Source organism: Rutilus rutilus (assembly GCF_951802725.1).
Source record: "Rutilus rutilus genome assembly, chromosome: 7".
Lineage (NCBI taxonomy): Eukaryota > Metazoa > Chordata > Actinopteri > Cypriniformes > Leuciscidae > Rutilus > Rutilus rutilus.
Genome location: NC_140221.1, coordinates 46,498,675 through 46,524,273, shown reverse-complemented (window position 1 = coordinate 46,524,273; position 25,599 = coordinate 46,498,675). Strand labels below are relative to the sequence as shown.

The 25,599-nt window shown below is 36.6% G+C and overlaps 1 protein-coding gene across 1 annotated transcript; it reads right to left on the bottom strand.

The window, feature by feature from the left end:
* Nucleotides 1-2,243: 2,243 nt before the first annotated feature.
* ywhag1 (3-monooxygenase/tryptophan 5-monooxygenase activation protein, gamma polypeptide 1) lies at nt 2,244-22,956 on the bottom strand. Its single transcript, XM_084413870.1, has 2 exons — nt 22,736-22,956; nt 2,244-4,833 (listed from the first exon to the last, which is right to left on the bottom strand). Exons 1-2 carry the CDS (start codon nt 22,820-22,822, stop codon nt 4,177-4,179), a joined length of 744 nt encoding a protein of 247 aa, XP_084269996.1. The 5' UTR covers nt 22,823-22,956; the 3' UTR covers nt 2,244-4,176.
* Between the last annotated feature and the right edge of the window lie 2,643 nt (nt 22,957-25,599).

Sequence of the window (25,599 nt, the reverse complement as noted above, 5' to 3'; positions counted from 1 at the left end):
AATTATATTATGTAATATTCATGTGGAAATAATATATATATTTTAGGATTCTCTGTTGAATAGAATGTTCAAAAGAACAGAACTGATTTGAAATAGAAAACTTTTATGTTTTCATGTAACATGAAAGCCACTATTTAAATGTAATGCCACCTTGCTGATTAAAAATAATTTCTTGTTTATTTTTCAATACTTACCCCAAAACTTTTAAATGGTACACAGTTTCCACAAAGAAATTAAAGGGATAGTTCGGCCAAAAATGATATTTAACCCATGATTTACTTAAGCCGTTCGAGATGCATATGTCTATCTTTTTTCAGACGAACAAATTTTCAGTTATTTTAGAAATTGTCTTAGATCTTTCAGTGGTTATAATGTGAAGCTATGGGGTCCACCTCCTCCAAGTCCCAAAATGTGCATGCATCCTTCACAAAAGTAATCCATCCGGCTCCAGGGGGATAAACGAAGGCCTTCTGAGGGTAATCCGTGCGGTTTTGTCGTAAAAATATAGATATTTAAAACTTTATAAACGAAAATAACTGGCTTCCGGTAGCGGTCGAAGCGTGGGAAGCGTCGTTTAAGACATTTTCTAAAATAACTGAAAATGTGTTCGTCTGAAAAAAGATTGACATATGCATCTCGAACGGCTTGAGGGTGAGTAAATCATGGGTTAAATATCATTTTTGGCCGAACTATCCCTTGTAGCTGCATTGATGTCAATCAGAAAGCAGCAAATCGGCATGTTAGAATGATTTCTAACGGAGCCCCTAAAGGTGATGGGAAAAATATAAGATGGGAGGAAAAATATAAATTTCAAAGCTTTTATGGTCTCTCGCAAATGTGTTATGTTCCCCTGAGACACTTTTTGCCAACTCACAAAGAATGCAGAACTAGAGAACGCAATTTTCTCTGGGGAATGTTCAACTTTTGCAAACAAACGCAAAATTTCTTGGGAGAATGCAAAAACGTGAGTGAACACAAAGTTTCTCGGTGGAACGCAAAACTTTTGAGAGTGAACGCAAGTTTCTTGGGAAAATGCAAAACTGTCGCGAAAGAATGCAAGTTTCTTGGGAGAACAAAACTTTTGCGCGTTTTTTCTCTCGACAGAGGGACTGCGATTTCTTGGGCGGGGAACACAAACCTCAAAAGCATTGACATAATTTTTCCTCCCATCTCATATTTTTTTCCGATCACCGACTAAGGTGCTTCATAGGATCATGTGACACTTAAAGTCCCCCTGTAGTCAATAATTGTATCCCTTAAAACTCATCTTTGATCAACAAAATGACGTTTAAAATTTTTTTCTTTGTTAAAAAAATCTTCATGCCTTAAAATATCTTGAATGTAAATCGACACCCTTGCCTCATTTAGTACTGAATATGCAAATGAGCCCCGCCTCCACTCACTCACTCAGCTCAGAGATCCACTCGTCCACGATCACACATTGATCTGATTGGTTACAAGGTAGTTTGTGACGTCAGAAACACCTGCGATTTCAAAGCGTGTTTTTGAGACTGTCTTTGGTTCACTGCAGTTTTGAGGAAATACTCAGCAATGGTGTCGACTTATGAATTTACACATGGTTTGTCTTAAAGCATATTACAAACACCACATAGACAAATAAACAACATTAAAAACTTGATTTTTCACCACAGGGGGACTTTAAGACTGGAGAAATGATATTGAAAAATCAGCTTTGCCATCACAGGAATACATTAGTTTAAAATAAACGTGTATATTTTAAACGTGTATTAATATAAAAAAATTTTTTTTATTATATATATTAAAATAGAAACCAGTTATTTTAAATTGCTAAAATATCTCACAATATTACTGTAAATCTTAATTATTCCAAAAATGTTGGCCAGCAGCTCGTTATTTTGATCTGCATACTTGTTAAATATATTAGTGATTATATCACTCTCTTTTAACCTTTAAATCGAGTAGACCTTTGGAGAAGATGAGCGTGAAGAAAACCAGCTTCACCCAATGAACTTTAAACTAAAGCACAACTGTTGGCACTAACCGTGTGTGGCAGATGCTAGCATTATCCGAGACGAGGAGACGGCACGGGATGGCACAGAACGGGAGGGGAACACGGCTCAAACAGTGTTGTTCACGATCATCTGACTATACACTAACCACTGTGCCATTGCACATGCATTTATTACAGTAATAACAGTAGGCTACAACATCATGTTTCCTCTGAAGATGTGATCAGGAAATGACAGCGCTGAAACGGTGGCTAGAAGAGCACAGTCATGTTTTTATTTTATTTTTAATCATCATTATTATTATCATTGTTTATTTTGTGCAACCGCTACATGACTCACATTTAAGATACCAGTAGACGAGAAAAAATAAAATAAAATCATAAGAATAGGCAATGTTCCATGAGTGAATCCCATACAGAAATAAAAAATAAAACACTGATATAACAGCAAATCTTAAATATCTCACAGCAGAATTTGACAGAAGAAAGCACAGAAAGGAAAACTCATTCAACATTAATCGTTTCACAATGTAGGCTAATCATAATTTACCGTGACAAAATGTCGGATATGGTGGTTCTTTTTTTTTGTCTTTTCGCTTTCTTTTTGTTCCTTTATTTTAAAACCCAAATACAAGAATTGCATGTCACTATAGCATTAGCAACATCCATAACAGATTTATGGTTAACACGCACTGTTTTGGTATAGCGTACTTCAGCGAGGAAAAAAAAAAATACATAAGAAAGGAATCATAACAGATTGAAACAATCCAATATAAAGTAATAAATATAAAATAATCAGTTTCAATTCTTGTCATATGAATACATAACATCTACAATTTTTTTTTTAAAGTTAATAAAGTCGAGCTATGGTATATAAATACATCACCAGCATGCACAATATTGTATTATCGAGAATATTGGAGCTGTAATCGTCAGAAACAGTATAATAGGCAAGTGCATTTCATGAGAATTTTGTTAAAAATAAATTAACAGAATAACAAAAAAACAAAAACAGTCTATGGTATCAGTGATATAAACTGAGCGCATCAAACCAAGTGATTAGGCATTGCTTCACTGAAAAAAAGATTCGTTGAATTTAATAAAAAAAAAATGTATCGTAAGTGGTTGCACACAATTGATTTTAGCTACATTTAAACAAATACATTAAGTTGAGCTAAAATGTATTAAGTTCAACTTAATGCATTTGTTTAAATGTAGCTAAAATCAATTGTTTGCAACCACTTACGATAAAAAAATTGATTAAATTCAACGAATCATTTTTTTCAGTGTTTCAAATGGTCGTTTTTCTGCAAAGCTTTGGGATTATGATATTTTTCAGTTGATTATTTGAATCAATAAAGATTAAACTACTCTTCAGTGCATTAAAATTAAACGTCATTATTCTCGAACAGGGCCGTTTTTGATATCCACGAAATAATAATGATAATAATAACGATTTCAATCACCGGTTTTAGCTTTGGATTGAGAAGGCAATGCATGTAACTGGGGAAATCAGAACTGTGTTATTTATTTATTTTATTTTGTGAGATGTGAGATGCATACTAACGACGTGTATCATAAATGGCACAGATAACCAGTTCAAACGTAAACGACTGTCAAACATTAGTGGGTGCAATTCAGAATCCCAATAAACGTCTATCCAAGAGATAAAAACGCGCCCAGTGCAGCCGGTTTGCAAGGCGATAACATTCAAGTTTTCACTTTTTTCTTTTTCCTTAAGCCTATCCTTGATGCTTTGAAGTACTTCTTACTCACAATGTAAATTAATATAAGCAGCTCCGCTTCGTATTTCACTACAATAACAGCCACTACGCCAGTGTTCGGGTTTATCGTAACTCTTCAGCCATTTCAGAATAGACTTGACGCACCAACAAGCTGTTGTTCAGGTAAACGTCACAGAACAATAGCTACGTCTATTATTATTTTTTTTTATGGTTTTTTTTGAGGCGTACCATTCTTTTTATTTAGCATATTTCTCTAAATCGTAATTTAGTGGGAAATAAAGAAAACTGCGGCGACTATCATCAGCAAACGTGGCTCCATCATGCCTCCATTTTGTGATTTTTTATTATTTTTTATTTTTTTCTTTATAGTGTGCGCACGCGTGTTTTACATTACGGCCGAGAGGAAAAGGGTCTCAAAAGATCTTCTCTTTTCTTCAATGCTTAATTGTTGGCTTCGCCTGCCTCGTCATCTTGTTGATCGCTCGTCCAGAGCGTCAGGTTGTCTCGCAGGAGTTGCATGATGAGGGTCGAGTCTTTGTAGGAGTCCTCGTTCAGGGTGTCCAATTCGGCGATGGCGTCGTCGAAAGCCGTTTTGGCGAGATGGCAGGCTTGCTCAGGTGCGTTCTGGATCTCGTAGTAGAAGACAGAGTAATTGAGCGCCAGACCCAGGCGGATGGGGTGTGTAGGTTGCATGTGCTCTTTGCTGATCTCATGGGCTTCGCTGTAGGACTTCTCAGAAGACTCGACCACTCCTGCTTTCTTCTCGCCGGTGGCCACCTCCGCCAGATAACGGTAGTAATCGCCCTTCATCTTCAGGTAAAACACTTTGCTCTCGTGCTGGACGTCTCCGCAGTTCTTGATCAGGAAGTTGTCGAGGAGGTTGAGCACGTCTTGGCACACGGTCTCCAGCTCCTTCTCGATCTTCTCACGGTAAGCGCGAACCATCTCGATCTTTTTCTCGTTGCCGTCCGCCGAGGTCTTCTGCTCGATGCTGGAGATTACGCGCCAGGACGAGCGCCGAGCGCCGACCACGTTCTTGTAGGCCACGGAGAGCAGGTTCCTCTCCTCGTTGGAAAGGGCCTCGTTCAGCTCCGTTACCTTGAAGATGGAGAGGAGGTGAAGTTATTTAACCATTCTTTAAAACTTTAACAGGTTTTTCAATCAAAGCGGCCAAGTGATGCATGCTCTTTATGAATAAAATAACATTTACAGTCAAACCAAAGTTTATTCAGACACCTTCAACATTTCTCACATTATCATTTGCTAAAATGGTAATAAAATATGAGCAGAACTCAGTTGATATTTCACTGGTTTTGTCCGTCCTTCTGTGTTAGACTGTCTCACAAATTAATTATATTGAATATCTGTCAGCTGTTAAATTTAACTACACAATTAGATAATACCAGTTTAGCTCAACCAATCACCAAGCAATGCTTCATTTTGTTCAGTCTGTGTGTAAAAAGAGCATTAGCAATTAAAGAAAAAACACTTCAGCAAAACATGATCAGGTCAAAGTGTCTGAATCATTTTTGGGCCCAAATTTTTACTAATTTTACTGGTAGTCACTGTATGAAGAATTTTTGGGTATAATATGTCACAGTTTACTTTATTTTGCTCTCCTCACTTACATAAATGAACTATAGTGTCCTGCACACATAAATTATATCTGGTGTCTGAAAATTTTTGGTTTGACTGTACACTACCGGTTTGCTCACAGATTGATAAAAAATGCAGAGAAAATTGTGAAATATTATTACTATTTAAATTAACTGTTTTTTAATTTAATATATTTTAAACTGTAATTTATTCCTGTGATCAAAGCTGAATTTTCAGCATCATTACTCCAGTCTTCAGTGTCACATGATCCACATTCTATGATGATTTGATGATCAAGAAACATTTATGATTATTATGAGTGTTGAAAACAGTTTCATTGCTGCTTAATATTTTTGTGGAAACCATGGGACAATAGGGGTAATTCAAAGTAAAGGTTTGAGGTAAGATAAAAAATTTAAAAAAGAGAAAATAATACTTTTAAATTGATCAAAAGTGACAGTAAAGACATTTGTTACGAAATATTTCTATTTCAAACTAATGCTTTGAAGTTTCTATTCATCAAAGAATCATGAAAACAAAAAAATATTAAGCAGCAAAACCTGTTTTTTAACATTGATGTTAACAAGAACCATTATTAATATTTGAGTACTAGTAATAACTGATAATGCCAAATCATCATATTAGAATGTGGATCATGTGACACTGAAGACTGGAGTAATGATGCTGAAAATTCAGCTTTGATCACAGGATATAAATGACACTTTTCTATATTTTCACATGGAAAACGGTTATTTTTAATTGTAATATTTCACAACATCACTGAACGACTTATTCCAAACTTCTGACCAGTAGTGTACTTTTATGCATTTGGCAGAGCCTTTTATCCAAAGCATTTTATCCTGCATTGCATTAATTTGATCAGTTCATGCATAACCCACTTGACTTTAGAATTATTTCTATTATTCTAAATATCAATTGTATTCACCATTCTCTGATTTGTCCAATGGCTTTAAATTGAGGTGCAAAGTGTAGTCCTATTTTCTGAAATTAACTCATTTTCTTTATCATCTTGTACTCCGGGAAAACCTGCGGTATTGCAGTATGCATTTTGATGACGTCTGCTTTAAACATTGCTGGCAAAACTAAAAGCACATGTGATGGATTTTTTAAATTAATCATAACTAACATTTATTTTTCTTGCAGGAACAACATTCGTATGCTTTTGAAACTTAAATGTTTCAAAATTCTTTGGCAAAAACACGTGACTTTGGTTGTGTGAGTGTAAAAAATAACAAAAATGGGAAATGAAACTAGACAGATGTCTAGGTTCCAAAACTTGTGATTATGAAGTAATCACAAAAACAGAGTTTGCTTCTACCTAGTAACAGGAGGGTTTGTCTATGAAGAACCAATCAAATTGTAGGGAAATGATGTAATGTATCAGGCTCCTATTCTATAAAAGCTGTTGTATTTCTGTTTGCTGGTGGGATTCTCTCCGAAATTTGTCTGAGATCCTCCGCTTGTGCTTCTTCTTGGGGGATTCTCTGAGAACTCTCCCGGCCGTGATTAAAGCATTTAGAGGACATTTGCTGAAGTCTGTCTGGTTATTATTGCTGCGCAGCAAGTTAGTTAGGGGAACAAGTTAGAGATAGAGGGCGTCAACTGTAGACGAAACCCAGAGAAACTAACGCCGACTGTAGACGTTCGGGGACGTCGATTGTAGACGAGACCCGGGTAAGACTTAGGTCAGGTGCACACTAACACACACTAACCAAACGTTTACGCCTTCAACCTTATTTAGTGACAGAGCTGTTTATGCAGCACTAGGGCATTAGTGTCACTCATAATCCTGCTTCATTTGCATGGGTCACTAATGAAAACCAAAAGGGCGATGATTGTCTTTATACACAAATCTGTGTCAAATTCAGCCATGTCCATTAAATTTGAATTAGTGCTGGGCAACGATTAATCGTGATTAATTGCATCCCAAATAAAAGTGTGTGTTTACAAAATATATGCGTGTGTACAGTTTATAATTATTTTGTATATATAAATACACAAATATGCATGTATATATTTAAGATTTTTTTTATTTACATATAAAATATTAATATTTATAATATATAATATAAATTATGTATATATATATATATACACATGCAAATATTTCTTAAATACATACATGCATATGTACACAGTACACACACATATATTATGTAAACACACTTTTATTTTGGATGCGATTAATCGTTGCTCAGGACTAATTTGAAGTTTAAGGAAATGTCATGCAAGTGCAGAATTACGGCAGAGAGGGTTGTGTTGTAAATGGTAGTTCACAATGTCCTTTTGTGAGTCATGAACAGTTCAAGTAAGCTTCAGCGTGGTGATTTGCCAGATGTCTATTTATGGACATGGCTTCTTCATTGTTCGTTTTCACCATGTGTAGTAAATCTATTCATAGAAGACTGGCAGAGTTTCAAACAAACGGCATGCCACTTGCTTTTGTGTAAAAACATCGCAAGCTGAATTCCTGTTTTTGTCGTTTACAGAGCAACATTGTGAAGAGTGAGCCTACACATTCTTTACAAAAAATTGTCCGAATGAACGCATCGCAGGGATGCTTTGATTCAACAGCCTGACAGTGGGCGGATGAGCTGGAGACTAAAGAAAGATCTCTCTCGCTTCTCTTCTACTACCTTTCAGATGCAATTCCCTGCGTCCTTCGGAGAGGCTCCATGATTTTTGCTGTATCATTAGTCATCCAAAATCACACAACCAATGCATTCAATGCATCCCTCTGAAATTTAAAGTAGTAGTTCACTTTCAAATAAAAATTTTCTGATAATGGAAACCATGTTATCCAAGATGTCCATGTCTTTCTTTCTTCAGTCGAAAAGAAATTAAGGTTTTTGAGGAAAACATTCCAGGATTTTTCTCCATATAGTGACTTCAATGGGGTCCAACAATTTATAGTTCCAAATGTGAGTTTCAGTGCAGCTTAAAAGTCTCGACACGATCCCAGACAAGAAATAAGAGTCTTATCTAGACAAACCATCGGCCATTTTAATTTTTTAATTATATACTTTTTAACCACAAATGCCGTCTTGTACCGGTCCTCCTACTCCAAACTTGTAAACACTGGGTTGGTACTTCCAACTACGTCACCTTTCCAACGTAATATTACGCCTGGCGCATCTCAGAGATAGTACAAGACGGGCATTTGTGGTTAAAAAGTATATAATTGTAATTTTTTTAAATTACAGACTCAAACTGTTAGTAAATCTGGCCCTTCATTTTTTTTTTTATTTTTTTTTTTTTATAAGCTTCTTGTTTTGATTTGATAAAAAAAAAGAAAAAAAAAGATCAGTTAATTAAAATAATTTTTTATAAAAATGTCTACCTTATAATTTAATTCATTAGCTTTTCATAGACTCACAAACCCTGGTTCAACATGGACAAAAAATTTTTCCTAAAAAGAGACGCGTTTGAATAAATGGCACAACTGATTCGTTTTAATTAACAATTGGTGGTTAAAAAAAAAAAGAACTAAACGAATCGGTTTTGGAATTAGAACCAGATTCATTAAATCCTGTCTGACTCCTACATGCCCTGTAAAAAATATATTTTTTGAAGTTGTAACTAAAACTAATATTATTAGAGTATGTTTTATGAGAAAATACTACTTAAGTCTTTCTACTTCACAGTTTAATTCAATATGTTACTTACCGCTTCTTTGTAATTATTAAGTGTAGCTGCACGTTTAATATGTGACCCTGGACCACAAAACCAGTCAAATGGGTCAGTTTTTTTAAACTGAGATTTATACATCACATGAAAGCTGAATAAATAACCATTGATGTGTGGTTTGTTAGGATAGGACAATATTTGACTGAGATAAAACTATTTGAAAATCTGGAATCTGATGGTGCAAAAAAATTGAATTGTGCTGCATTCACTAACAAAAATATATATATTTTTACATATTTATGGTAGGAAATGTACAAAATATCTTCATGGAACATGATCTTTACTTAATATCCGAATGATTTTTGGCATAAAAGAAAAAGCGAAAATTTTAACCCATACAGTGTATTGTTGGCTATTGCCCCAAATATACCCGTGCGACTCGTGACTGGATTTGTGATCCAGGGTCACATATGTGCACTGGCTCATAAACAGAAAAATACTAAATCAGCTTCCTGCATCAGACTCGCAAAACAATTTACAGTATTACTGGTCAATTTCACCACAACTTGCTTCCATTTCAAGCACAACAGCCATTAAACAACCTGAGACTGAAAGAGATAGTTGCTGAATCATTGTGTAACGCATAAACTGGTATTGCAGTCATAGTTATGTTTGCGTACAGTACCATTTACAAACTGCCTTTAACCTCTTCCACGCATAACGTCCCATCCAGACAGCGGGGGGGGGGGGGGGGGGGAAGTAAAGAGCCGTTTCCATAGAAACAGGGTAATCGTCTTTGTTTGGACGCAATCGACTATCTCTGCTGCTGCCGTGGCAACAGCAATGATGTCCACGCTTCTTGCGTGTGTGTGTGTGTGTGTGTATGTGCGAGATTGCATGTGTTTGTGTGTCTGTAATGCGTGTGTGAGCGTGTGGGTGGATGAGACATGCTGTTGTACGTGGATACATACTCATAATAACCTGTCAGGAAAATCTGCTGTTAATCAAGCAGTGCATGTGTAGAGATCATATATGATCACCAAAATTACATATTTAAATGTTTTTTCCTTGAAAAGAAATTTCTTCATGCCTTAAAATATCTTGAATGTAACTCGACACCCTTGCCTCATTTAGTATACGCGGTTTTATGAATATGCAAATGAGCCCCGCCTCCACTCACTCACTCAGCTCAGAGATCCACTGGTTGACGATCACACGTTGATCTGATTGGTTACAAGGTAGTTTGTGACGTCAGAAACACCAGCGATTTCAAAGCGTGTTTTTGAGACTGTCTTTGGTTCACTGCAGTTTTAAGGAGGAAATACTCAGCAATGGTGTCGACTTATGAATTTACACACGGTTTAAAACACCACATAGACATATAAACAACATTAAAAGCTTTTAAAATGCATACGTTTTTGGTTCGCTGCAGTTTTAAGGAGAAAAAACACAAGCTTTTGAAAGTGGGTTTCAATGCGCAACTTTTTGAAAAACATACCGGTATCATCTTCGTGTAAACTAAAAACCTGTGAATTTGTGAAAACGGTGACGTCATGTGTATCACGTGTTCACTCTATAGGCGCAGTGTTTCTTTACAAAGTGACATCGCCATCTACTGGCCTGGCATGAATAATACTGTTTTTATTTGATTTTATTTGATTGTTTTTGTGGATTCGTGTGAACGAGGATCATTTTGACAACGCTGTCATCTGTACGCAAAACAATTCGTGTAAAATGGTGTAAATGCACTAGGGTTGGGCGGTATTACGGTAATATCGGATACCGCGGGATCTTAAAATAGCACCGGTATCAGTTTCAATACCGTCATTACCGGCACTTATCCTATAATATATATAATTTATTTATTGCCTAAAAAATGCTTATGTGTGGTTGCAGTTTGGCAATATTTCTGGTTCCAACCGAATGAGAAGGGATAGGCGGTAAATACTGACGAGGCAATTTGTAAATTGTGCAATAAAAAGGTGACCGCGAGAGATGTAAACACCTCTAACGTCGCATCTCCGAAAAAACCGCCCACTCACTGCTGCCAGGATACATAAGCGCATTAAGTTTCGTATTTGTTAAAATATTATAATGTTATTTTTTCCATCTTTGTTGATTATGAAAAGTGAACAGCACAAATAAGATGGGATGCATCGGGAGTCAGACGATTTGACCACTTCAATAAATTTAGTTTTGTAAAAGGCCTCTTTAAAACGAATTTCGTTTTGTATAAATTGTATCTAAATTTTTATAAAGTTTTCATCAACCAAAATTGCCTGGATTTAATATAATCATGACATGATGGGCATGCCGCTGTCACTTGCATTGAAACCTCATAAAAAAGGCTATGCCTCACAGACATGACAAATAAATAAAGCTTGAAATTTCTTTAAACGAAACAATTAAAAACGAAAGAAATAGGCAACTCACTGATTAGGCTAAGTAATCCATGATGTGCATTTCTCTCGTTCATACGGAGATGCGATCGTCAATTTCAGTAAACGAAACCATTCAAAACGAAAAGAAATATAGTCTGATTATTTAATGGTGTGCATTTCTCTCTAGGCGCGTTCATACAGAGATGGCGATCGTCAGTTTCTTTAAACGAAACAATTCAAAACGAAAGAAATAGGCTACTCACTGATTAGGCTAAGTAGCCTAATCCACGATGTGCATTTCTCTCTAGGCGCGTTCATAGGGAGATGCGATCGTCAATTTCAGTTAACGAAACCATTCAAAACGAAAATAAATAGACTAGCCTACTCTCTGTAATCCATGATGTGCATTTCTCTCTATAGCGTTCAGATGCCGATCGTCAATTTCTTTAAACGAAACAATTCAAAACGAAAAGAAAAAGGCCACTCTCTGATTGTGTAATGATGTGCATTTCTCTCTATAGGCGCGTTCACTACAGAGATGCGATCGTCAACTTCCATCTTTGCAGAAAAGTTTTATTAATAAAAATCAATGGACACGCGTCACCGGATTACAAAGGCCCTTCTTGCTTGTTGCACGCACACAGATATTATGTTGAATAATGGTGGGCTCCAGTCCGGCTCATAATAACAGTTAATGCCGTCGGCCTGACTCAGACACAACGTGCAGGGGTTGGGCTTGATTTTTTTGTTGTTGTTTTTTTGCCTGATCTGGCATTCAGTTTCTGAACGGTGTAGGCACAAGCCAACAGTTTGGTGACGCCGTCTGAGCCCATTATGTCATAATTTTTAATTAGTCACGGTAATACCGTATACCCCGGTAAAATAGGGAGGCGGTTTGACGGTCCTTGGGTCTATATGACCCCAAGCGACTTTTCTTTAATAAAAAAAAATGGTTCCCTTCATCTCAGTGGAATAAAATTTGGTGACTTTTCCTACATTATCTATCTATACACACAGAAAAAAACTGGGCTTGATTCGGTCGTTCTAAAGGTATGTAAAAAAAAAAGTCACAAATCTGTTCCTTGGGGTCAATATGACCCCACATTGAAATGAATGGGAAAATCGAAGAAAAAATGTTTTTTATTTTTCATTTGTCAAAAAAAATATATAAATCCAGAATAAATCTGAAAATTTCAATACCACAATGAAGTCCTGGTACTAGAGCACAAATGAAATGTGGAACAAACATGACCACTTGCACACACACATGTTCGCGCACACAAACACACACAAAGGTCTGACTCCAAAAGAAAGCATTTTTATAGAAATTGACAAATAAAATCAATAATTCCAGCATAAATCTGAAAATTCTCACACATAAATGAAGGCCTGGTACTAGAGCACTAATGTAATGTGGAATGAACATTATCACAGACACATATGCGCCCACACAGACACAGACACAAATACACACATAGACAGAGAAAGGGTGTGACTGCAATAGAGAGCATTTTTACTGAAATTGTGAAATAAAATCAATAATTTCTGCATAAATCTAAAAAATTTCACACATAAATGAAGGTATGGTATGAGAGCACAAATGCAACGTGGAAAGAACATGACTACACACAGATCAAATACACACAGAGAGACAAACAATAAAGATATTATTGCAAATTTATATAGCATTATTGCAATAATAAGACACTTCAAAAGACCTCAAACAACAACAAAAAAAATTCTAAACTTTTTAAAATACATTAAATCAGTATTTTGTCAATGTTTAAATATGTAATTCATAAAAAAGCTATTATAAGAGCATTAAGTCACATCCAGAAAAATGAATGGATCTCTATGGGGCCTCTGCTGGAAGTATATGGTAATTACACTTTGTGGCTAAAACTATATTAGCTACAAAAAAACATCTAACCAGCAGATGGCAGAATTATGCATCTAACACCTAGATCAATATCCAGAAACAACTCATAGTTAAATTTGATCATCATTAATGTGTTTTTTTCATAAAAAAACTATATTTCATATGTATGCTAATGGTGTAGTTGAGGAATTTTGCAGTAAATAGGTAAAAAAGTACTTCAAATCCCCCAAAACACAGCATTAATGAATAGATGAGAAGTAAACAAAAAAAAACATATATTATTTGTATAATTAAAAATGTATATTTTTTGTCCAATTTCTCTATCAATTGTTGGGGTCATATAGACCCCAAAGACCAGATTTGTAAACCGGAAACGAAGACCATATGAGGGTTAATAAAAATCAATGGACACGCGTCACCGGATTACAAAGGCCCTTCTTGCTTGTTGCACGCACACAGATATTATGTTGAATAATGGTGGGCTCCAGTCCGGCTCATAATAACAGTTAATGCCGTCGGCCTGACTCAGACACAACGTGCAGGGGTTGGGCTTGATTTTTTTGTTGTTGTTTTTTTGCCTGATCTGGCATTCAGTTTCTGAACGGTGTAGGCACAAGCCAACAGTTTGGTGACGCCGTCTGAGCCCATTATGTCATAATTTTTAATTAGTCACGGTAATACCGTATACCCCGGTAAAATAGGGAGGCGGTTTGACGGTTTCAAAATTCGAATACCGCCCAAGCCTAAAATGCACCCTAGGTTTCAAACTTAAGTAGATGTCACATTATGGAAGCAAAACAGGTTGCGAGTGTTACATGTTGACTTTAAAGAGTTAAAAGTAAAAAATCTGATCTACTCGCCTTTATGATTTCCATATGATGTTATCAGTCAATTATGTCCAAGTGAAATCTGGCACCTTTACCTTCAAGAATGTTTTTTTTTTTTTTTTTTTTGCCTACAGCTGGAAAACATGGTACTTTTTATGTCCTTTTTGAAGGCGAACACACTGTGCTACATTACACTTTATGAGTTCTACGGAAAAACATAAAATCAAAACGCTTTCAAACACGAGTCAGTATCTTAAGGGCCAAAAGACTTCAAAACAATCAAAATGCTGTATGATTTATGATGGGTGAAATGGTTTTAAATAGAAGGCAAACACCAAACTACTTTTTTTCAATGCCTTGTTACTTCAGTGGCATGAGATCTTAACTCTATAAATCATACACAATTTAGCGCAAGCAGGGTCAAGCACTTGATTGTTTGGCCTCATTAGATACAGATGCATTGAGCAGTATTGCACAACAGTGCAGTGATACAGCTCTTGTTGTGTGCTAATTCTGTCCGTGAGACTTTGTGGTCACTGTAATCCATGGTTTGGGTTTCATCATAAGACTCCACTGAAGCCGCCAGCTATTGCAGCAAATGTTCGGCGACTTTTAACCCAAGTTGTAGATTATGATCAAGAGAAAGGGTGAAGAAAGAGAAAAGGGCTTGAGATGGCAAGAAGTAAGAAAGACAGGTTGGCACACTAACAGCTACACCCTTAAAAAGTTTTTTTGTTCCCCAATGAACCTTTCAGTGAACATTCTTAAAGGGGTGTTATAATGCACTTTTCACAAGATGTAAAATAAGTCTCTGATGTCCCCAGAATGTGTGTGTGAAGTTTTAGCTCAAAATACCCCACATATTTTTATATAGCATGTTAAAATTGTCACTTTTTGAGGGTGAGCAAAAACACACCGTTTTGTGTCTGTCCCTTTAAATGCAAATGAGCTTCTGCTCCCGGCACAGGGGGCGGAGCTTCAAGAGCTTGTGTCCTTTTACCTCACACACACATGCACTGAAAATTTTATGTTCAAACCGGAGTCAGACAATGATGGAGAGACTCAAGAAGAAGTGACAACATGTAGAAGCAACAGGACATTTCTGAATGGTTAGTTGATGAATTTATGTATCTTATGTGTAGTTATCTTCTAGTCATTGATTAGCATATTCTGTCTTGATAATCTATAAATCGTGTTCAGGGGGCGGGGTTGTGGTGTAATGTGGGAGGAATGTGGTGTAGTCTCTACCAGCCGTTTGTTGTAGTCCTTAAAAAGTGATTTCTTTAAAAGCAAATATCTCCCTTCGCTTTGAACTTTGAGCGCTGTAACTTTGCAGATGTTGTTTATGCTCAAACAGCAAGAAATTGTGTTGCATGTGCGATACGCACATCAAAGCTTCAGTGTCATACGTAACCTCACTAGTATGGACTAGGGATAGGGAAATGAAGCCTCATGAAGCACTGAGGCTTTCCCTTGATTGTTCCGGGATAAGATTCGAAGCATCATGAGTGTCGAAAACAGCGCCATCTTGTTACTGGTTCAATTTATAGCAGCCATAAACCCGAGTGCGCAGCGCCATTAGTTGATCTATTAAGCACAAATAAAAGCCTGACAACCCTAAATGTTCAGTTTTCTGATAATATAGCCTAATTCACATATAAAAGTGAGGCAATAAATTAAATGTAACAAAATATTAATAATTATAAAAATACCAAAAGAGTTGCTTGATGCAATTAAATGGTGGTCTAATTATTTTATGGTTTCTATGCTGTTTATGTGTCACAATATATGAGCATGTAACATAGGCTATAGGCTTATATATATATATATATATATATATATATATATATATAATATATAAAATAAAAAAAATGTTAGTAAATGGACTTAAACTTGCAAAACCTGTAGAGTAGTGGTCTGGGTCCCGACACGCCAAACATTCCGACACGCAAAGTGAAGCATTCACGTGACTGGAAAGAAAGTGAGGCTTCGTTTTTCGTTAATCACGTGTTTCTCTGAAAACAATACGCGCTCCGGCACGGAGCTTCATGAGAAATTGTGCTGCGTACTCGATACGCGCTTTAAAGCTTCAGTGTCAAATGTAACATCAGTAGTTTGTATGGACTGCCTGTGTTTGACCTTGCCTGTACTTTGGATTACATCTTTGGATTACCCTGTTCAATAAATACTGCATTTGGATCCTCAACCTTCGTGTCTCAGAGCATTTTGTGACAGTTTATGCGGAATAACTGGCTATCGGTATCGGTGGAGAAATGTAGTATCGGTGCTTTTCTATTGAAAGCGGCGCAGAAAGCAGAAGAAGAATGCATGCATGCGGATGTTGTAAGGGCGGAAGAGGGGGATTCTTGCTTAAAGTAGCTCATTGTTCTTATATAACCATAGAGTGATTGCAGATGTGTTTTTACTGTTTTTGCAGCTGCAGCAGGCTTCTAAAAATAAACCGCATAAAAGCTTTATGACTGTACTGTTATGAAAAAAACATGAGTTGCTGACTTCAAGCCACGTCTATGGTAATGCCCGATGAAAGACGGTGGATCACATGCACATGCATGACGGATAACTCACAGCATTAGCTCACAGAACTTTCACAATCCTTTAAAAAAGACTCCGCCTCTGACATTACTTTCCTTTTCGCCAATCCCTCGTTTTCTACCGAACTCCATTCTGGAACGTAAAGGCAGACGCCGTGTAACACAAACGGTCCACTCGTAAATATTTAAACGGGAGAAGCTCAATATGGTGATTGTAGTTCTGCTAATGCCAGGTTCAGACTACATATTATTTTTGTCTGTTAAAATAGTCACGTGTGGAATCATTTAAAAAAACACGTGAAGACATCTTTTTGGACAAGCTTTTAATTAACAGTTTGTTTTGGCGTTTATTAAATTTATATGGTATTTGTACAGCTGGTATTGTATTTGTTTTGATATTATTATAGTTTTTTTTTACTGTAAAGCACTTTGTGACCCTTCTTTGTCTGTGAAAGGTGCTATATAAATAAACTTTACTTATGGTGTCAGATTGTGCTATTTTGACTCCTAAATTCATGTCTGAAACAAGTCGGACTACATTTTTTTTTTTTGACCAATCATGGCTTGCCATCTTTAAAGGAACACGCAGACTTTTTGTGACTTTAGCTTATTCGCCGTATCCCCCAGAGTTAGATAAGTCCATACATACCCTTCTCATCTCCGTGCGTGCCGTAACTCTGTCTGACGCACCCACCGCTAGCTTAGCTTAGCACAAAGACTGGAGGTAAACGGCTCCAGCTAGCATACTGCTCCCAATAAGTGACAAAATAACGCCAACATTTTCCTATTTACATGTTGTGATTTGTATAGTCACAGCGTGTACGAATAACAAGGTCACATGACACCGCCATCTTCTAACCGTATACATACTGGGAACTATATTCTCAGAAGGCGAAGCACTGCTACTTCTGCGGAGTGATTTACAGCTGGAACTAGCGACTGACCTCAGAAAACAAGAGCGTAAACAAACAATGTTTGTCAGATTTTTAAAGACAGTGTGCCTCCCTTTTGACACAACAAACCTCTTCTTCAACCCCAATATTTACTACTTTACAATAGTGATCAGTGAGCAGCTTGTTTGCGCATTAATAATAACGGACTCTCGTCTTGTGCGCCTAATGTGCGACTCCTGTGTCACTGTAATCGCCTTTACCTTGATTACAATCGTAATCCATCTAACTTTACTAGCGCGACACTGGTTTGCTTTATCCAACCGAGAGATGTTGTTTGCGTATCATATGCTCATGCAGCGCCACCGCTCAGTCTGTTTCACAGCACGATGACTGACTGTTTTAAATCAAATGCATTCGCTTACTGGATCCTTGGACTGAAAACTTTCCAGGAGTTTACGTTTTAAAATGATCTGACTGAAAACAGAGGAGCGAAAACATAAGAACGTCTCTTGACCAACCAGCTTTTAAAAGTATTGTTCCCACTAAAATGTATTGACTTAAATTATTAAAGGGATACTTCACCGATTAGCATTAAGCTTTGTATCAGTAGAAACCCGGTAGTATTCTCGAGTGACCGTGCTTCCCTCCCTCATGTCCCCCTGAGACGAGAGATTTCTGTATTGTGTGTCTGGAAAAAGACCTCAGATGACACAAAAATCATCATTTAGCATCATCTGAGGCTTTTCTGTCCAGAGGCGAGAGACTCCAGCCAGTAGGAGGAGCTCGTTCCGCATGTGTTCAACCCGCCCATAGGAGGATCTCACGATAAAACGCCGTCTTTTCAGTTTCGGGTCGACTAGTAGCCTAGCTGTATCATTTCTCCCGATACTGCCCTCTGTAACCGGTAGGCGTGGCTTGGGCGTGGCCTCGTAGGGCAGCGAAGCAAGTGCATTCTGGGAGTTGTTGTCTTTCATCCACATGAGCCAAAAATACATTTTCTGGCTTTTCTCAGTCTAGAAGGCACCAACTTCTAAAATAATTTCACATTTCTACTACATAAATGACCCAATTTAAATACACATTCATCTTTCCAGCGGCGAAATATCCCTTTAATCATTAACTGATTGATTTAATGTTTTTTACTACTCTGACATGATCTGGCACCACACACTTTGAAAACCCACAAACCTTTCTTCCAGTGCATAATTCCACCAACACCCTCGACTTTCTTTAGTTTCGCCATGTTTTAAAGCAGAAAACGGAAGAGCTTCAGTGCTCCTATTGGTCAACGTCACAGATGTGAGGACATCGTGGAGGACAGGAAAGAAATGAAACATGCTAGTCTTTCTGTTGGGACATTGTGAAGCGTTGGTGTCGGTTATCGTCCACAATGACACTTTATACGAGATAAAACGGCCAATTCTTACATTTCGACGGCCATTGTTGTTTACAAATCACCACAACACCCTGCATCCAACGGATCATACTAAAATCATGCTGATATCATGTTGTCTGAAGTTAAAAGTTAATATTTGCTCACAGTTAAAATATTAAAGTCACCCTGTAGTTATTAATTTCATCCCTTAAAACTCATCTCTGATCACCAAAATGACATATTTAAACGTTTTTCCTTGAAAAAACAATTCCTTCATGCCTTAAAATATCTTGAATGTAACTCGACACCCTCGCCTCATTTAGTATACGTGGTTCTATGAATATGCAAATGAGCCCCTCCTCCACTCACTCACTCACTCAGAGATCCACTGGTTGACGATCACACGTTGATCTGATTGGTTACAAGGTAGTTTGTGACGTCAGAAACACCAGCGATTTCAAAGCCTTTGGTCTTTGGTTCACTGCAGTTTTAAGGAGGAAATACTCAGCAATGGTGTCGACTTATGAATTTACACATGGTTTGTCTTAAAGCGTATTAAAAACACCACATACACACATAAACAACATTAAAAGCTGGATTTTCACCACAGGGGGACTTTAAAAATATTTTATAAAGGAATGCAAACTGAATCAGCTTATTGGTATTTGTCATATCAATTTTGATTATGGTTTAAAATCCCAAAAAATGTACGACCACTTTTTCAAATTCTATGATTTATGAAAGCGGAACACTTTTTTTATTTCCGATGAATAAATGTAATTGGTCAAAGCTATGGATAATCCAAGTGTTCAACGCTGTAACTGACAGATTGTGCATAACATGTCAGAACAAATGCACTATATAATTTGTAAAAAAGCAACACGAATAAAATGCTCAAGCATGCTTAACTTAAAACACACCTGACATGTAGATAAACAGTCCTCATAATGATGTCAAAAATTGCAAGTAATAAAATGTACAATACTACAATAGTAGTCTGAGAGCTGTGGTAAAAGTTATTAGCATCATCATGAGAAGAAGTAACAGTGGATCATCAGCAACGGGACAGATTATTGTGTGTTTGTTTTTATTTTTCTGTTGGAGTTTATTAGGATTATTGCAGTATTGAGGGTTTCTTCGTCCCATAGTGAGAAGAAGACCTGGATAAACACACACCCCTGAGCTGCACTGGGACCAGAGATCTTTCCGGTCAGCTGACGAGTAAATCAATACATGGACATATCAGTCCATCCTCCAGTGTGTGTGTGTGTGTGTGTGTGTGTCTCAAAGAGAGGCGGTGCAAAGTGAACAAGCACACTGGATGGCACAAAATAAGTATGGAGCTTAACTTATGAATATTTAAGATTTAAGATTTGGGAGACTCCTGAGAGGGAACATGCCATTAATGCCCAGTCAGAATTATTTATCAGTTTAGACCACATAAAAGCAAACAGTTTAGGAAGATGTTGAGGGAACTAATCATTATATGATATTTGAAATTCACCAATTTGTCAAGCTCATTGTCTCTGAATGAAAACTGTTTAGTAGAACCATTACGTGAACCGCACTAATGGCAGACTGGTGTATCAGAAGCCCTGTGCAATATCCCTTATCATCCCCCCTCAGAAACACTCATCTGCCCAGCGGATGTCGAGAGATAGTGCAATTACACAATGATGAGGCGTTTTTCAGTAATGGACAGCATCCAGTCTTAGAGAGCTAAGAGGAACGATGCACTTTCCTGTTCATTAAATGGCTGCAAGTTTATCAGCTCCAACCAAAACTTGACATGCAATGATTTACAAATCGACAGACACATTTTTTTTTTAAACAAATGCTGTGGGCAACCTACACCTAAAATCTATTACATTATGTTAGGTTACACTTTATTTTACAGTGTCCTTGTTACATATGTTACATGTACTTACCATAGTAATAACAGTAAATGATGCATAATTACATGCAACTAACCCTCAACCAAACCCTAACCCTATAGTAAGTACATGTAGTTGCTTAATATTGCTCAGTACTTAAATATATAATTACACTGTAACAATGACACCTTAAAATAAAGTGTAACCCTTGTACTTGTAAATGTTGTACTCAAATTAGTACTTAGTAATATTGATTAACTACATGTACGAGTTACGGTTAGGGTTTGGTGGTTTAGGGTTAGTAACTTGTAATTATGCATAATTGACTGTTATTACTATAGTAAGTACATGTAACTATGTCACCTTAAAATAAAGTGTCATTTCATTACTTTTTAGATGTTATGAAAATAGCATATATATTCCTCCTGTCAGATGACTTGTGCAAATGGAAGCTTGCTTACGCCACCGGATGAAAAATAAGTCACTTTTTTTTCCACAATCGCGAGTTTATATCTTGCAATTCTGCAAAAAATAAAAAATAAATGTATTCAGTGGTGGAAATTTAACATTTTTTTTCTCATAATAAATTACAGATTGTTAATTTCGTAGTAAAAACACATTGCATATTTGGAGGACTAGTGACGAAATAAATCATTGTAATTTTTTGTATGATAAATATCTGCAATTTAAAACGTGAAATAATGTATATCGTCCATTTAAAAATGGATTTATTTCCATTCAATTATTAAATTGATAACTGATTTCATTTCATGTGTCACTCCTAGTGCTCCATATATATTGACATTTTAGGTAAAGACAACGATACTGAACCGTTTTATTTTGATTACTTTCATTATTTCTTTTACTTTAGCTGTGGTGTCTGAAGTGTTTTACAAACGTTGCACTGGTACACGTGAATTAGGTGTGACCTCCAAAACTTCCATGACAGGAGATTGTGATTTTTTTTTTTTTTTTTTAACACTGGTTGAGTTTTTAAAACCACAAATCTCAGGGTTATCTAGTTCTTCCTTGCAATATGATCCAATCAACTTTCAATGCAAACCTACGCCCTTGATGAAGAGAGAGAGAGAGAGAGAGGGGATGGTGGTAACTTGTACCCTATTGGATGGAGGCTGATGGATGGATGAAATGCTGCATTATGGGCACTGCACCTTGGCACACGTTGCGACACGCCTAGTGAGAGCGAACCTGCAAAGCCGGAGAATGTGAATGTGCGAAAACCAAATGTAAATCGATGTTAGACAGAAGTCAGTGCTGCACGATAACAGCTTCTGAGACAAAAGAAAGAAGCGTTGGATCATCTGCATCCCACACCAGCATAATATAACACTTATGAATCACAAGCCTCTTTAATAATGCATGCTTTCAGAGAAATTCTGCTCTGAATCGGCATTCACTGGATGCATAGGCTTTATCATTAATGTCTCTGGATTTGTAAGCTAAACTGTTATAATCATGGCCATGCATGTGCTGTACTGAAGAGTCTATCTGATGTCCAGTTCGGATCTTTGAAAGGCACCGCCCAGAAATCTGGATTCACACTCAACGCTGCATTATTATCCTCTATTTTAATGAATGACAGGCAGTGACACACAATATTCCCAAATAAGCCTCGTCATCATTACAGCAGGACTGTGACCTGTCAGTCGGTCCGGATCAACTTATATGGGCCTTTAGACTAAAGAACGTGCGCGCGCTCACTCGAATCGATTATGTCATCAATATAAGAACGTTGAAAAGATTCATAAAAAGAATAAAGAAAGAACGCGCGCGCGCTCACGCGAAAATCAGTGGAATTTCCAGTAGCAATGCGACGAATGCATTATTATATATCACTGTACGATCCGCACGATTTTGTGAGACAGTTCACTTCGCGTGATTATAACTATGTGTGAATAGCCAAATTGTAAATGAATAATGCATGTGCAGAATATAATGCATAAGTTGCACTTACCGATTTCATGGCAGAAGCCATATCGTCATATCTCTCCGCCTGCTCGGCCAGCCGGGCTTTCTGGACCAGCTGCTCGCGGTCGACCATGTTTAAATCGCGCTTGATTCGGGTGATATGGGTGTATTTAGTGGATATGCCGTGGGACGCGCGCGAGCTCCTCTTGCCGCTGCAGCTGCTCGCTCTCTCTCTCTCTCTCTCCCTCTCTCTCCCTCTCTCTCTGCGCGCGTGCCGATGCAACACGCCCCTCCCCCTCCTTACGCTTTCACTGGATTGCGTCATCAGTTGTGAGGGGGGGTGCAGTGCCGTCAGGATCATGAGGGGTCTCGCGCCACACGGACTCGATCGAAAATTACTACAAAATGTAAGTGATTTTGAAGTAATTGTTCTCTTTGTAAACAGCATCCTGAACCTGTTGTGCATTTTTTTTTTTAAATTGCAATACATATAACTATATTATTAGTCCCAGAATAATAATAATAACAATGTTTTATTTTATTTCATTTGATGCTTGATTTTCTAAAGTATTTTGCATCGCCGCTGCACTTTATACGTTTTTATGTAGGCCTAAATCTGTTATGATGTTTGCACTGTTAAAGTTTCTTCTGATGTGTTTTACTTTTATTTATTTTTTTAAGAGACCAATAAAAAAAATAGCCAAATCATATTCAGCCATATGTTTTTAAATATGTTATTTTGGTGATTTTTATTTTGGACTTTAAATCTGCAGCTCTTAATGTGGTGCTTTACGTCTGTAGCGAGAGAGAGAAGCGACGCACACGGAGCGGAAAGAGCTTGAATGAAGCGAGTTTGGCTCTAGATAAAAATATTAGAGGATATAGCTCTGAAAGATCATTACTGTCCGTAAACGACCCTGAGCGCTTGTGGTGTCGATCCGCTGCTCAATTTAAACTATAGAAACAGTCAAATGGCACAATTATGTCCCGCGGTCCGCCACCACTGCTTTAGGGGCTCTGTATAATTTCAATAATAAAAGTGTTGGTTATTTATTTATTTAATTTGGTTATTAGAATATTGAGAGTTGCAGTGTTACTTGCTAAACTTGGGCTAATTGTCATAAAGTTACTCCAGTGAATATTTTTCATGCTTGTTTTATTTTTAAAAGTCATTTTCTGTATAGACAGAATGACCTTCTTGGCTACAGAAAGGCTATTGAAAAAAAAAAAAAAACATGTCAAAAGACCCAGACTCCCATTATAACTAATATTAAAATACATCTATTACATGTTCATTATAAAATTTGATTATGTGAAATATAAAACACAGATGACGAAACTTTTATTATGTAGAGCACCTGCCGGAAGAATAAATAATGTGCTGTTTTGTCTTAACAGGAGAAAATTTCAGGGAACAACTGAAGAATATAAAATAGATTTATAGCACTTTATTTATGGGCAGAAAAAAAAAAGGCAAAACATTTACTGGTCTTTTAATGATATTTTTTATTCACAAATCACTGGTCAGGAATTGCACAAATTCTGTAGATATAGTCACTCAGCACAGAATATAGCCTTGAAACAGCTTGATTAGAGTCAGTGTTGATCCACTCAATGTGAATGGCTTCACAGTTCAAGAGAATCTGAAAAATGCCTTAAAGTTTAATCTGAGACCAAATATTCACTATAGTGTTCAAATCTGGACTAACATGAGCCTGATGGACTCGTTCTCAGGCCACTTCTTGGTCGTCTTTGCAGTGTGTGTGCAGCGTCTTGTTGAAAAATAACATCTCATCATTTCTCTTAAGATTTCTCTTTTTATTTGTGGGAAACAAGCCATTCTGCAATATTCTCCTGTACTCTGAAGCATTAAAGGACTTGTTTGTGGTAGAGATGCATCATGTATTATTATATTTCTCAGCAGATTTTTGAAGACGCTCGTGTTTCTTTGTGATTCATCACTCTCATATTCAGCCAAAAACTTCATTCTGTCTTTGATGTTTTTCTGGCTTTTTAAGTAGTGCATTTGATTAAATTTAGCCAATTTCCTGACCAATAATTTGTGGTTATTAAATTAAAAGCTTAGTGTTTAGCCCTTCTTCTTTTTTCTTTTGCCCAAGAGTGTATATTGACAAAAAAAAGTTGAAAGTCTGTACCAAAAAAAAAAGAAAAAGAAAAAAAGTGACATCTTAAACATTTTCTTTTTTTTCTTTTACTTTAGGTTTACCAAATGTTTATTTATATATTATATATAAAAATCTCAACATCATTTTTGGCCTACATTTCTTTCCTATCTTAATATACTATTATGCAATTAGGCCAATGACATGGTTTAGTTTCCTCAATACAAATCCAATATAACTTTTATCCCATTCATTTTCATTCTGTTAATCTACTCACAAATGATGGAACAGAAAAAGGAAAAAAAGACAGGAAGAAAGAAAATGAAAACATTTTTTAGCATTGAAACCATTATTTTTCAATAATCAATCAAACCAATCAAAAAAAAATTTTTTTGGATTCTGAGCAGACCAATTCAGACAAATATTTTTGAATAACGAATTATGTTTTGACATTCAATAAAATGTTAAAGATATTCAGATACACTTTACAGTAGGATATGCAACAAAATGTATCATCAAAACTGATTTTTTTTTACGTTTACTTCTAGCATTCAGTTCCACTTTAAGTACCATCAGGTTTTGTCTGGCATAATAAATTTGGTGCTTGCAGTCTATATCAAAACGCCTAAAGAGAGGAGAGTCTAAAACTTTGGTTTCCACTGTATATCAATAGCCTCAGCTTACTTATTCACCTATGTGTACACGTTCGTATAGTTTATAAAGTGCATAATTCGAATTTTCATTCATAATATTTATTACAGTTATTTATATAACAGTAGTAGCATAA

Excerpts from the sequence above, each read along its gene's own strand:
- ywhag1 (XM_084413870.1), bottom strand. The coding sequence starts at position 22,822 with ATGGTCGACCGCGAGCAGCTGGTCCAGAAAGCCCGGCTGGCCGAGCAG. Across the intron at positions 4,834-22,735 it reads TGGCTTCTGCCATGAAATCG|GTAACGGAGCTGAACGAGGC; the intron begins GTAAGTGCAACT and ends TCCATCTTCAAG.